Source organism: Chiloscyllium punctatum, chromosome 15, assembly GCF_047496795.1.
Source record: "Chiloscyllium punctatum isolate Juve2018m chromosome 15, sChiPun1.3, whole genome shotgun sequence".
In the NCBI taxonomy this organism is placed as follows: Eukaryota; Metazoa; Chordata; class Chondrichthyes; order Orectolobiformes; family Hemiscylliidae; genus Chiloscyllium; species Chiloscyllium punctatum.
The window spans coordinates 103,028,006-103,043,401 of record NC_092753.1 but is presented as its reverse complement, the minus strand read 5'-3'; the positions used below and the strand labels follow the sequence as shown (position 1 = coordinate 103,043,401).

General features: G+C 43.8%; 1 protein-coding gene across 4 annotated transcripts in view; it reads left to right on the top strand.

The window, feature by feature from the left end:
• Nucleotides 1–14,983, top strand: part of LOC140486540 (homeobox protein PKNOX1-like) — a 114,468-nt gene extending 99,485 nt beyond the window's left edge. For all 4 annotated transcript variants that reach the window (XM_072585822.1, XM_072585824.1, XM_072585825.1 and 1 more), the window contains 3 exons: nucleotides 5,819–5,895; nucleotides 7,260–7,435; nucleotides 14,567–14,983. In XM_072585822.1, coding sequence (XP_072441923.1) covers nucleotides 5,819–5,895; nucleotides 7,260–7,435; nucleotides 14,567–14,778 — 465 coding nt within the window. In that variant the 3' untranslated portion in view covers nucleotides 14,779–14,983. The remainder of the gene's footprint in view (nucleotides 1–5,818; nucleotides 5,896–7,259; nucleotides 7,436–14,566) is intronic.
• The last annotated feature ends 413 nt before the right edge of the window (nucleotides 14,984–15,396 follow it).

The window sequence follows — 15,396 nt, the reverse complement described above, 5'->3', positions numbered from 1 at the left end:
TCCTCGTAACCCTTGATTTCCTGACTGATGAAAAATCTTGTCTGTCTCAGCTTCAACAGCCCTCTGCAGTAAAGAATTCCACAAATTCGCTACTTCTGTGTGGAGTAATTAATCCTTACTTCTGTCTTGTTGTGTGACCCCTTATTTTGAGGTTATGCTCTCTGGTCCTGGACACTCTCACAAGGGTAAACAACAAAAGAACAAAGAAGAAAACAGAAGTACAGCACAAGGACGGGCCTTTTGCCCCTCCAAGCCTGTGCCGATCATCATGCCCTTATTCGGTCCGTATCCCTCTATTCCCTTCCTATTCATGTAACCATCCAGATGCCTCTTAAATGTCGTCAACGTGCCTGCTTCCACCAGTGCGTTCCAAGCTCCAACCACTCCCTGCGTAAAATAACTTCCCTCGTACATCTCCCTGAAACTCCCACCCCACCCCCCCACCTTGAACCTGTGTCCCCTTGTAATTGAAACTTCAACCCTGGGAAAAAACCTCTGACTCTTGACCCTATCATGCTTCCCATAAGTTTGTAGGCCTCTCATAAGTTTGTAGACCTCTATCAGGTCTCCTCTCAGCCACTGTCTTTCCAGTGAAAACAATCCTCATGTTTTTACCCTTTCTGCACTCACTGCAAAGCTTCCAGGTCCTTTTGGTAGTGTGGTGACCACAATACACCAAATGCGGCTGAACAAGGGTTTTATAAAGCTGCAACATGGTGTGCCAACCCTTGTACTCCATGTCCCAGCTGATGAATATAAGCATGTCATATACCCCTTCGATCACCTTGGCCATCTGTGTTGCCACTTTTAGGGAACTGTGGACCTGCATGCGCAGATCTGTCTGTATGTTAACATTTCTAATGGTTCTGTTATTCACACCTAAATTTGATCCTCCAAACTGCGTATTTCTCATTTCTCTGGATTAAACTCCATCTGCTGTTTCTGTGCCCCAGTCACCAATCTATCCATATCCTGTTGTATTCTCTCACAGTCGTTGGTACCATCAGCAACTCCACCAATCATGGTGTCATCTCCAAACTTACTAATCAGACCACCCACATTTTCCTCCAGATCATTTATATATACTACAAACAGCAGAGAACCTAAGACTGATTCCTGTGGAACACCACTAATTACCAGTCTCCATTCTGAAAAACACCTTTCCACTGCTACCTTCTGTCTTCCATGACCAAGCCAGTTTTGTATCCATCTAGCCAGGCCACTCTGAATCCCATGTTACTTTAGTTTTTGTACCAAATGCCTTTCTAAAGTCCATACAAACTGTACCCACAGCCCTTCCCTCATCAATTATCTTTGTCACCTCTTCAAAACATTTAATCAGATGAGTGAGACATGACCCTCCCTGTACAAAATCATGCTACCTGTTACAAACTAGTCCACTTTCTTCCAAATGTGCTTATATCTTGTCCCTCAGTATCTTCTCCAAGAGCTTCCTGTCCATAGATGTCAGAATCAGTAGCCTATAATTTCATGGATTATACCTGTTTCCTTTCTTAAACAAGGGAACAACATTGGCTAATCTTCAAAGAACAAAAAATAAACAAGATTACAGCACAGGAACAGGCCCTTCAGCCTTCCAAGCTTGCGCTGATCCAGATCCTTTATCTAAACCTGTCACCTTTTTTCTAAGAGTCTGTATTCCTATGCTCCCTGCCCATTCATGTATCTGTCTAGATACATCTTAAATGACACTATTGTGACTGCCTCGACCATCTCTGCTGGCAACGCATGCCAGACACCCACCATCCTCTGTGTAAAGAACTTTACATGTATATCTCCCCTAAAGTTATCCCTCTTATTTTGAAATCGTGACCCCTAGTAATTGAGTCGCCCACTCTGGGGGAGAAAAGCTTCTTGCTATCCACCTTGTCTCTACCTCTCATGATTTCTGACCTCAATCAGGTCCCCCCTCAACCTCCGTTTTCTAATGAAAATAATCCGAATCTACTCAACCTTTCTTCATAGCTGGTGCCCTCTATAACAGGCAACGTCCTGATGAACCTCCTCTGCACCCTCTCCAAAGCATCCACAACCTTTTGGCAATGTGGTGACCAAACTATACACAGTATTCCAAATGTGGCTGAACCAAAGTTCTATGTAACTGTAACGTGACCTGCTAACTCTTGTACTCAACATTCCCTTCTGATGAAGGACAGGATACTGTATGCCTTCTTGACCACTCTATTGACCTGCATTGCCACCTTTAGGGAACAATGGATCTGAACACCCAGATCTGTATGTATATCCATTTTCCCCAGGGCTTTTCCATTTACCATACAGTTTGCTCTTGAATCGGATCTTCCAACATGCATCACCTCACACTTGCCCAGATTCAACTCCATCTGCCATTTCACTGCCCAATTCTCCAGTCTTATCTATATTCTGCTGCATTCTCTGACAGTCCCTTTCACTATCTGCTACTCCACCAATCTCCGTGTCATCTGCAAACTTGCTAATCAGACCACCGACACCTTCCTCCAGATCATTTGTGTATATCACAAACAACAGTGGTCCCAACACAGATCCCTGTGGAACACAACTGGTCGCAATTCTCCATTTTGAGAAACTCCCTTCCATTAGCACTCTGTCTCCTGCTGCCCAGCCAGTTCTCTATCTATCTGGCTAGTACACCATGGACCCCATGTGACTTCACTTTCTCCATCAGTCTACCATGGGGAACCTTATCAAACACCTTACTGAAGTCCATGTATGTGACATCTACAGCCCTTCCCTCATCAATCAACTTTGTCACTTCCTCAAAGAATTCTGTTAAGTTGGTAAGACATGACTTTCCCTGCACAAAACCATGCTGCCTATTATTGATAAGCCCATTTTCTTCCAAATGTGAATAGATCCTAATCCTCAGTATCTTCTCCAGCAACTTCCCCATGCTGACTCACCAGTTTATAATTGCATGGATTATCTCTGCTACCCATTTTAAACAAGAGGACTACATTAACAATTCTCCAGTCCCCTGGGATCTCACCTGTGTTCAAGGATGCTGCAAAGATATCTGTTAAGGCCCCAGCTATTTCCTCTCTCGCTTCCCTCTGTAACCTGGGATAGATCCCATCTGGACCTGGGGACTTGTTCACCTTAATGCCTTTTAGAATACCTAACACTTCTTCCCTCCTTATGTCGACTTAACCTAGAGTAATCAAACATCTATCTTAACCTCGACATCCGTCATGCCCTTCTCCTCATTGAATACCAATGCAAAGTACTCATTAAGAATCTCACCCATTTTCCCTGACTCCATGCATAAGTTTCCTTCTTTGTCCTTGAGTGGGCCAACCCTTTCTCTAATTACCCTCTTTCTCCATATATGCGAATAGAAGGCCTAGGAATTTTGCTCAATCCTGTTTGCTAAAGATATTTCATGATCCCCTTTTAGCCCTCTTAATTCTTTGTTTCAGATTTTATCCTAGTTTCAAGGTATACTTTCAAAGCTCCGTCTATTTTCAGTCACCTAGACTTTATGTATGCTTAATTTTTCGCATAGCTAGTCTCACAATTTCACCTGTCATCCATGTTTCCCTAATCTAGCCATTTCTATTCCTCATTTTCACAGGGACATGTCTGTCCTCCACTATAATCAACCTCTCTTTAAAAGCCTCCCACATATCAAGTGTGGATTTCCCTTCAAACAGCTGCTCCCAATCCCAGCTCTTGCCAAATTTTGCTGTAGTTGGCCTTCCCCCAATTTAGCAATCTTCCTTGAGGACCACTCTCACCTTTGCCCATGAGTATTCTAAAACTTAGGAAACTGGGATCACTATTCCAAAAGTAATCCCTTACTGAAACTTCAACCTCCTGGCCAGGCTCATTCCCCAACACCAGGTCCAGTATGGCCCCTTCCTGATTTGGACTATTTACATACTGCTCTAGAAAACTCTCCTGGATGCTCTTTACAAATTCTGCTCCATCTAGACCTCTAACATTTTGTGAAACCCAGTCAATGTTGGGGAAATTAAAATCTCCTATCCCCACCACCCTGTCGCTCCTGCATCTTTCCATAATCTGTTTACATATTTGTACCTCTATCTCACGTCGCTGTTGGGAGGTGTCTAGTACATCCCCAACATTGTTACTGCACCCTTCCTATTTCTGAGCTCTGTCCATATTGTCTCACTGCTCAAGTCCTTCATAGTGCCCTCCTTCAGCACAGCTGTGATATCCTCTCCGACCAGTAATGCAACTCCTCCACCCCTTTTACCTCCCTCTCTATCCTGCCTGAAGCATCAATATCCTGGGATATTTAGTTGGCAATCATACCCTTCCCTCAACGTCTCAATAACAGCAATAACATCATACTCCCAGGTACTAATCTGACCCCTAAGTTCATCTGCTATACCTTACTGCACTTGCATTAAAACAAATGCACCTCAGACCACCAATCCCTTTGTGTGCATCATCTGCTCCCTGCTTACTCTTCCCCTTAGTCATGCTGACTTCATTATCTAGTTCCTTACAGGCTTTAATTACTGCCTCCTTCCTGTCCACTAACCTTCTCATTTTGTCCCCAACCCCTGCCACATTAGTTTAAGCCCTCCCCAACAATGTTAGCAAAAGCACTCCCAAGGACATTGGTTCCAGTCCAGCCCAGGTGTAGACTGTCCAATTTGTAGTCATCCCACCTCCTCCAGAACCGGTCCCCATGTCCCAAAAATCTGAACCCCTCCCTCCTGCACCATCTCTCAATCAAAGCATTTATCCTGCCGATTCTTTCACTTCTACTCTGACTCGCACATGGAATCCTGAGAATACTACCTCTGGAACCTTGCTTGTGGTCAAAGAGGAGGTGACAATATCTGCTAATGCCCCAGGTATTTCTTCCCTTGCCCCCTGCAGTAACCTCAATAGATCCTATCTGACCCTGGGGATTTATCCACCATCATGCGATTTTGGGTATCCAAAACCACTTCCTTCAATATATTGACACTCTCTAGAGTGTTCACACTCTGATCTCAACATCAGTCATGACCTTCTCCTTGGTGAATACTGATGCAAAGTACTCATGAGGCATCTCTCCCACTTCCTGTGGCTTCAAGCATAACTTCTCTCCTTTGCCCTTGAGTGGGCCTACACTTGCCCTTGCTATCCTCTTTCTTCTAGTATATGCATGAAACGCCTTAGAATTCTCCTTCACCCTGTTTGCTAAAGACATTTTATGGCCCCGTTTAGCCTTCCTAATTCTATGTTTAAGTTCCTTCCTAATTTCTCTATACTGCTCTTGCGCTTTGTCAGTTTGTAGCTGCCTAGACCTATCATATATTGCCTGTTTCCTTCATGAGGGAAAACATTTTTAATCAGCAAGTGGTAGTGTCCTGCAACCTACTGCCTGGGAGAGGAGTGAATGTTCAGATGGTCAGTGATTGGTGAAAGAAATTGAATGGGTACTGAGAGGAGATAAATTTGCAGGGTTTTCGAGCAGAGGAGTGAGACTGAGTGCACCTTACATCCAGGGGCTGGCATGGACTCAATGGATTGAATTGCTTTCTCTGGAGTAATGACTTTGCAATTATTTGAAGGTGCTACATGTATACAAGGTGGTGTTGTGTTTCAATTTTGTTTCGTATGTTTATTAGATCATACAAGAGAATGTCATATGAAGAGAGTATCAGATTTTAAAGTGCTGAGTCAAGGTAGTAATATTTGTGTAAACTCACTTTATGACACTCTGGATGCTCCATTTGAAAATCAGCTCCTGTTTTGCAGTTGTTACTGGAACCTTTTTGTTGTGTGTGGGGCTAGTTCCACAGCTGCCCTTAACTCAATTGTTCATTCCTTTTCCCAGCATCCTTATCCCACAGAAGATGAGAAAAGGCAAATAGCTGGTCAAACTAACCTTACCCTCCTCCAGGTCAACAACTGGTGAGTCGTTGTTACTGTCAATTTACTGAGCTCCGTTGTGTAGACATCCATTAAATCTAAACATCTCTTGATTGTTCATTACAAACTGTGATGACCAGTTAATTAATCTGCACTTGTAACTAATGACACATCCAAGAATAGGTTTAGGGTGAGAGGGGAAAGATATAAAAGAGACCTAAGGGGCAACGTTTTCATGCAGAGGGTACGTGTATGGAATGAGCTGCCAGAGGAAGTGGTGGAGGCTGGTACAATTGCAACATTTAAAAGCCATCTGGATAGGTATATGAATAGGAAGGGTTTGGAGGGATATGGGCCAGGTGCTGGCAGGTGGAACTAGACTTGGTTGGGATATCTGGTCGGCATGGACAAGTTGAACCAAAGGGTCTGTTTCCATGCTGTACATCTCTATGACTCTAACAAGAATGTCACATCCAGAATCCACATAGTGGGAGGTGCAGGTATGCAGAGTATTTCTTAAATGGTAACAGATTTTAAAGTGGCGATGTACAAAGGAACTTGTCTGTCCTTGTCGATATGTTATAGAAGGCTGACATGCAGGTGCAGCAAAGTGTCAGAAAGGCTCCTCTGTTAGCCTTTCTTGAAAGAGGATCAGAGTACAGAAGTAGTCAAGTCTTGCTTGTTTTAGACTGCATTCGGAATACTGTGTGTACTTTTGGTCTCCTTATCTCAGGAAAGATATTATTGTCGTGGATTGCAAAATGATGGTTTGTTCACCAGACTTGTTCCCGGGGACTGTCCTATAAGACAGGTTGAACAAACTGAAACTGAATTCTTGAGTTTTGAAGAATGGGAGTAAATTTATTTAGAGTATTTGGTTGGCATGGGTGAGTTGGACCAAAGGGTTTGATTCCATGCTGTACAGCTTTATGCCTCTATGAATTAGTGACCTCATTGAAATTTGCAAAATACTTAAAAGGTGAGATAGTAGACACCGGTAAGGTGTTTCCCCTGGTTGTTGAGTCAAAAGCCAGGGGATATTATTTAAAAATAAAGGGAATGACAGTTTCATCTGAGAAGAGGAGAAATTTGTTGAATCAGAGGGTTGTGAACCTTTGGAATTCTCTACACCCAGAAAGCCATGGAAGCTCAGTCTTTGAGTACTGTATATTTAAGGTAGAGATTGAAATATTTTTGATGACCAGTGGTATGCAGGGTTTTGGAGTTGGGTTGGTAAAGGCATTTTAAGTGATTGCTCAGCCATAATCATTGTGAAAGGTGGGGCAGGCTTGACGGGCTACTATGGTTTCTGTATCAGAGTAGGTATTATTAGACTAGAACATGCTAGGGAGGTGACAAGATTACATCTGTAATGTTATGCTGAGTTGCTGTATATTTGATCTTAGGTTTATCAATGCTCGCCGGCGGATTTTACAGCCCATGCTCGATGCTAGTAATCCAGACACTCCACCCAAGGCTAAGAAGATCAAGACCCAAAGTCGCCCAGTGCAGCGATTCTGGCCAGATTCAATTGCTGCAGGGGTAGCTCAGCAACACGTAACCAGTATTACAGTGTCAGACAGTAAGTCAATAACACTTGATTGAGCTGGACAATTTGTAGTTTCTTTTATTCATTCATGGCATAGCTGGCTGAGCTAGCACTTATTGCCTATCTCGAATTGCACTTAGGAAAGTACTGGTGAGCAGCATTCTTCAATTGCTGCAGTATGTGTGGTGTAGGTGCATTCACAATGATGTTAGGAGAAATGTGCAGGTTTTTGACCCACTGACAGTGAAAAAACACTGATAAATTTCTCAGTCAGGATGGTAAGTGGCTTAGACAGGCCACTTCCTTGTAAGCAATGGTGTTCCCATGTATCTACTTAGTAAGTGCTGTTTGGAGGATCTTTGGTGAATTTCTGTTATGCATCCTGTAGATTATACAGGTTACTGCTACTAAGTGTCAGTGGTGGAGAGAATGAATATTAAAGTTGTTAGGTGTGGAATCAATCAAGCATTCTGCTTTGTCCTAGATGACGTCTCCTGTGTTGTTGGAGATGCACTCACCCAGGCAAGTTAGAGAGTGTTCCATCACATTTTCTGCTTTGGAGATGGTGAACAGGCTTTGCAGAATCAGGAGTGGAGTTAATTACAACAGAATTTGTAGAATCACTGAAGAGTTATGATGGAGAAGGAGCCCATTGCACCTGCACCAACTCTTCAAATGAGCAACCTTGTGCTAGTCTCCTTTTTTCTCCATACCTTTTCTTACTATTTCTATCCAAATAATCATCCAATGTCCTTTTCAATGTCTCAATTGAATCTGCCTCCACCACATTTCCAACCATTTCGGACCATAGCTATTTATTTGTGATAAAGTTTTTCTTCACTTCACCCCCATTTCTTCTGAAGATCACTTTGAATCTGTGCTGTCATTCTCGTTCTTTTTACGAACAGAAACAGCTTCTCCCTCTCTATCATATCCAGCTGCTCATGATTTTGAACATCTCTCTCAAATCTCCCCTCAATCTCCTCCTCTCCAAGAAGAACAATCCCAAATTCTTCAATCTATCCTTATAACTGTGTTCTTCATCCCTGGAACTATTCTTGTAAACTTCTTCTGCACTCTTTCTGATGTATTCATATTCTATAACTAGTACAGAACTACTCCAAATGAGGTTTAACAATTGCCTTATACAATTTAACATAACCTCCTTGCTTTTGTACTCTATGCCCTGATTAATAAAGCTGGCGATACTCTGACCTGCTCTTGTAGCTACAGTGTTTGTATAGTGGAGTAGTTCAGTCTCTGGCCAATGGTAACGCACCAGCATTTTGTTAGTGGGGATTCAGTGATGGTAATGCCATCCAATGTTGAGGGGAGATGTTCAGATTCTCTCTTGTGGGGAAATGGTCATTGCCTTGCACTTGTGTGGCACAAATGTTATTTTCTACTTGTTAATCCAAGCCTGGATATTGTCCAGGTCTTGCTAAATATGAAGGGCTAGGGGGAGAATGTGTGTAAGTGGAGTTGAAGTGCCCAGCAGCCATGATCGAATGGCGGAGTGGACTCGATGGGCCGAATGGCCTTACTTCCACTCCTATGTCTTATGGTCTTATGAACATGGACTGCTTCAACATCTAAAGGGTCTCAAATGGTGCTGAACATTGTGCAATCGTCAGTGAATATCTCCACTTCTGACCCTATGATAGAGGAAAAGTCATTTCTGAAACAGGTGAAGATGGTTGGGCTTAGGATGCTACCCTGAGGAATTCCTGAGCTGAAATGACTGACCTCCAGCAACCACAATCATCATCTTTTGTACCAGCTATGACTCCAGCCAATGGAGAGGTTTTTTTTCCCCGCTGATTCCCATTCACTGCAGTTTTGCTAGGTCTCCTTGATGCTGCACTCTGCCTTAATATCAAGGCAATGTACTTTTTAATCTGTTCCATGTAGAGCTATCAGCATCAGCACTCTGACTGTGGCACAAACTTCCAGTTTGGCAAGTTGCTGCTGTGCATGTGCCTTACAGCCAGTACGGAATGTAGAGGAAATGCTGTTCCAAGGACAGTCACTTTCTACTCTCTGACGTTTGACTCTTTTGTCTATATAGGGACTCAGGCTGTAATGAGGTGTTATGAAGATGTAGAGGTGTGTGGACAAAATTTTCCAAAGATGTGCAGGTTGGGTAAATTGGCCATGCTAAATTACCCATAATGTCCAGAATTGCACACGTCTTTGGATTAGTCATGGGGAAATGCAGGATTGGGATTGGGGAGTGGGTCAAGGTGGGATGCTCTTTGGAGGATCAGTATGGACTCGATGGGCTGAATGGCCTGCTTCCACACTCTAGGGTTTCCATGTTTCTATCTATGATTCTATGTTGTTAAGGTCCATTGCCTTTGCAGTGTCATGCAACTATTTCATATCTTGTGGAGAGAATTAAATTTGCATGAAGAGTTGCATCTGTGATACTGGCAACCTCAGGAGGAGGCTGAGACAGATGGTACTTGGTACTTCTAGATGGAGATTGTGAATAATGTATTGAGTTTCCCAATCATTGAGGATGAGCATGTTAGGGGAGCATCCGCCTCCAATGAGTTATTTAATTGTCCATTATCATTGAAGACCGGATTTGGCAGGGTCAGATCAGATCCATTTGTTCTGGGATCTCTTTGGTTTTTCTACCCCTTTCTTTTTTCATTGTTTAGCACGTGTGTAGTCATGTTGTAGCTTCACCAGGTTGATACCCCATTTTTACATATGTGTCGTGCCCTCCTGTACTCTCCATTGGACAAGTGTTGGTCTATAAAATATCACAAGCAAGTGCAGAAAAGAATTAAGAAAGGTAATGGAATGCTGGCCTTTAAATTGAGAGAACTGGTGTGTAAGGATACAAAAGTTATACAAAACCTTGGTTAGACACAATTTGGAATACAATGAGCAGATCTTTTTTATTCATTCATGGGATGAGAGCATTGCTGACTAGGGTGTATTTATTGCCCATCACTAATTGCTCAGAGGGCAGTTTAGAGTCGACATTACTGAGAGTCTGGAGTCACATGTAGGTCAGACCAGATAAAGATGGTAGTTTCTTCCGTAAAAGACATTAGTGAACTAGATGGGTTTTTCCAACAATCGACATTGGTTTCATGGTCATCATTAGACTCTTAATTCCAGATATTTATTGAATTCAAACTTCACCATCTGCCATGGCAGGACTTGAATGTGGGTCCCCAGAACATTACCTTGTCTCTGGATTAACAGTCCAGTGATAAGAGATCAGAGTGCTGGAAAAGCACAGCAGGTCAGGCAGCATCCAAGGAGCAGGAAACTTGACGTTTCGGGCAAAAGCCCTTCATCAGGAATGGAGGCAGGGAGCCTCCAGGGTGGAGAGATAAATGAGGGGGGAGAGGGGAGGTGGAGCTGGGGTGAAGAGAGCAAAGAGTACACTAGGTGAATGGGGGTGGGGTGGGGATCGAGGTGATAGATCAGAGAGGAGGATGGGGGAAGTAGCAAAGAGTACAGTAGGTGAATGGGGGTGGGGATGGAGGTGATAGGTCAGAGGTGAGGGTAGAGTGGATAGGTGGGAAGGGAGATTGACAGGTAGGACAAGTCATGGGGACAGTGCTGAGCTGGAAGGTGGATGTGCAGGTGAAATGTTGATGGATGTGGAAGGCTCCTTTGGGGCCTTGGATGGAGGTGAGGGAGGAGGTGTGAGCGCAGGTTTTGCAATTCCGGCGGTGGCAGGGGACAGTGCCAGGAAGGAAGGGTGGGTTGTTAGGGGGTGTGGACCTGACCAGGTAGTCACGGAGGGAACGGTCTTTGTGGAAGGCGGAAATGGGTGGGGAGGGAAATATATCCCTGGTGGTGGGGTCTTTTTGGAGGTAGCGGAAATGTCGGCGGATGATGTGGCTAATGCGAACGTTGGTCGGGTGGAAAGTAAGGACCAGGGGAGTTCAGTCCTTGTTACGGTTGGAGGGGTGGGGTTTGAGGGTGGAGGTGCGGGATGTGGATGAGATGCATTGGAGGGTATCTTCAACCACATGGGAAGGGAAATTGCAATCTCTGAAGAAGGAGGCCATCTGGTGTGTTCAGTGGTGGAACTGGACCTCCTGAGAGCAGGTATGGCAGGGGCGGAGGAATTGGGAATACGGGATGGCAAGTTTTTCAGGAGGTAGGGTGGGAAGAGGTGTAATCCAGGTAGCTGTGGGAGTCAGTGGGTTTGTAAAAAATGTCAGTGTCAAGTCGGTTGTCATTAATGGAGATCGAAAGGTCCAGGAAGGGGAGGGAGGTGTCAGAGATGGTCCAGATGAATTTAAGGTCGGGGTGGAATGTGTTGGTGAAGTTGATGAACTGCTCAACCTCCTCACGGGAGCACGAGGTGGCACCAATGGAGTCATCAATGTAGCGGAGGAAGAGACAGGCACAGCTGGGACCCAAACGGGTGGTGCCCATTGCTACCTCTTTGGTCTGGAGGAAGTGGGAGGATTCGAAGGAGAAATTGTTAAGGGTGAGGACCAGTTCAGCCAAACGAATGAGTGTGTCAGTGGAAGGGTACTGTTGGGGATGTTGGGAGAGGAAGAAATGGAGGGTTTGGAGGGCCTGGTCATGGCGGATGGAGGTGTAGAGGGATTGGATGTTCATGGTGAAGATGAGGCATTGGGGGCCAGGGAAATGGAAGTCTTGGAGGAGGTGCCCAATCCAGTTATAATACCACTCGGCTGTTGCCTCCCATCTGGACACCACACCTTAGGAAAGATATATTTGCCTTGGAGGGAGTGCAACATTGGTTTACAAGAATAATACCTGGATTTCAGGGGTTAAGTTATAAGGAGAGTTTAGACAAATTAGGCCTGTTTCTCTCAAATTTAGAAGGTTAAGGAGTGCTCTGATTAAAGTTTTCAAGATAATAACAGGAAAAGATAGAGTAGATAAAGATAAACTTTCCACTAGTTTTAAATTCTAGAGCCATGGGACATCATCTGAGAATTAGGACTAGACATTCAGGAGAAATGTTAGGAAGGTACTTGCACACATTAAAGGTGGTAAAGGTTTTGAACTGTGTCCCACAAACTTCAGCTGATGCTAGGTCAGTTGTTGGTTTTAAATCGGAGAGTACTTAACAAACATTTATCTAAAGATTCAGAGATATGGGCTAACGGCAGGTATTTAGAGATCAGGCACACATTGGCCACGATCTCATTGAATAGCAGAACAGACTCAAGGGGGTGAGTCTGTTCTGGTGCTTTGGTGGAAAGAGCATGGCTATGAGGATACAGATTGTGGTTGAAAACATTTCATGCTTAAGCTGCTAATGGCCCACAGTGCCTCTTGGACACCCAGGTTTGAGTTAATAGATCTGTTTGAAATCTGCCCCATTTAGCACTGTGGTAGTTCCACACAAAATGATGAATGCTATTCTCAATGTGAAGACAGCGCTTTGTCTTCACAAGGACTGTGTGGTGGTCACATGGACAGATGCATCTGCGGCAGGCATGTTGGTAAGGATGAGTTTTTACCTCTTGTTGATTCCCTTACCACTTACTGCAGACCAAGTCTGGCAGCTTTGTCCTTTTGGACCTGATCAGCTCAATCAGTCTTGAATCCACTGAGTCACTCTTCATAATGAACATTGAAATCTCCCACCCAGAGTACATTCTGCACCTTGCTACCTACAGTGCTTTCTCCAAGTCATGTTCAATGTGGAGGAGTATTGATTCAACAGTAAAGGCAAATTTGTAGGTGATAATCATTACATGGTATCCTTGCCCAAGTATGACCTGATACCATTTGACATCATGAGTCGATGTTGAGGACCCCAGGCAACTCCCTCCTAGTTGTATACCTCTGTGTCAACTATCTGTGATGGTCTGTTCTGATGGTGGAACAGGAGGTACCTCGGGATGAGACATTGGCTGGATGTGATTCTGTGAGAATGACTATGTTAGGCTGTTGTTTGACTGTTCTGTGACAACTCTCCCAATTTTGGTACAAATCAAAGCAAAATACTGCGGATACTGGAAACCCAAAATCAACACACAGAATGCTGGTGAGACCCAGCAGGTGTCAGCATCTGTGGGAAGAGGAGTCAGACCAGAATCTCTCCATAGATGCTGCCAGACCTGTTGAGCTTTTCTAACATTCTCTGTATTTGGCATAAGTTGCTGTGTTAGTCAGAATCAACTGCCTCTGTCATTTCTGTTGGGTAGTCCAAATTTATTCTTATTCATCTTTTCTGTAACAATTTATTGCAACTGAGAGTCTTACAATTTCAAAGGGTAGTTAAGAGTTAACCACATTGCTGTGGTTTAAGTCATATGGAGGTCAGACCAGGTAAGGATGGCAGATTTCCTTTCCTAAAGGACATTAGTGAACCAGATAGAACATAGAACATAGAAAATACAGCGCAGTACAGGCCCTTCGGCCCTCGATGTTGCGCCGACCAAAGCCTACCTAACCTACACTAGCCCAATAACCTCCATATGCTTGTCCAATGCCTGCTTAAATGACCATAAAGAGGGAGAGTCCACCACTGCTACTGGCAGGGCATTCCATGAACTCACAACCCGCTGAGTAAAAAATCTACCCCTAACATCTGTCCTATACCTACCACCCCTTAATTTAAAAGCTGTGTCCCCTAGTAACAGCTGACTCCATAAGCGGAAAAAGGTTCTCACTGTCAACCCTATCTAAACCCCTAATCATCTTGCACACCTCTATCAAATCTCCCCTAAACCTTCTTTTCTCCAATGAGAAAAGCCCCAAGTGCCTCAGCCTTTCCTCATACGATCTTCCTACCATACCAGGCAAGATCCTGGTAAACCTCCTCTGCACCCGTTCCAGTGCCTCCACATCCTTCCTATAGTATGGCGACCAAAACTGCACACAATACTCCAGATGGATTCACTAATCTGATAGTTTCATGATCATCATTCCTGGAAAAACTGTGTTTTGGTTCCATATTTATCAATTTCATTGCTTTTAACTTGCTCTCGCCACACTTGTGAAGTTTGATTTTATGTCTCCTGACCATCAGTGTGGACGTCTGGAATATTCATCCAGTGACATTACAGTAGGCTATTGTTCCCTTATTTACTCACAGCATGGGGTCTTTAATTGCTCCTCCTGCCACAAACACTCCATACTTTGAGACTCTTTGTCTGTCTGATTTATGTGTGGATTAAATGCCCCTTGGTCCCTCTGCAGGTGCGATGGTCTCAATATCAAGTCCAGTGAATGTGAATGTGGACAGTCTGCAGTCTTTGTCGTCTGATGGAGCAACACTGGCTGTACAGCAGGTCATGATGGCCGGACAGAGTGGAGAGGATTCTGGCAACAGTGTCGAGGAAGATGACAGTGATCTGTCTGCAACAAACATTAGTGGCCTGGCCTTAGACAACAGCGACTCACTGCAGTAGGCCCAACACACAGAGAAGCCATGGAAGGACTGGCCATGTATTTTTATTCTTTGCACTCAGTGCATTTTATTTCTGACGTATTTTATATATAGGTAGGAGAGCGCACTTTTCTATCTCACCTTGTATTGAATGAATGGGGCTCTAAATACTCTCACATTGAACTAGCTGTTTTAATGTGGACAGACAGTAAACTTATTTCACCGAATCGATGTGCAGACTGAATCAGAAGTGTTTCAACTTCATGTGTGGTTGGTCTGTTTTATCCATTTAGAAATAACTGGCCATAATTTTAAAGGTGATTTGAAGAAACTCTTTACCTAGTTCTCCAACTGACAAAAGAATTATTGGATCAAATCCTGCTTTTTTTTTTATTTTAGTTGATGAATTTTATCGTCAACAGCGTTTTGCAGTGAACACCAAGTTTAGTTTGATTAAACTATGGGTTTCGGATTGGACTGAACCTAACTTCAGGTAGGCACAAAAACAAACATCTTGGGTCAGGGTTAATATTTTGACAGTTGCCACTGACAGTGCCAGCTGGAAAGGAATTCTGGTCAGAGTCTGGTGCTAAGTAGCTGTAAACTGCGTTCACATTGTACAATAATGATAAGCTATGTT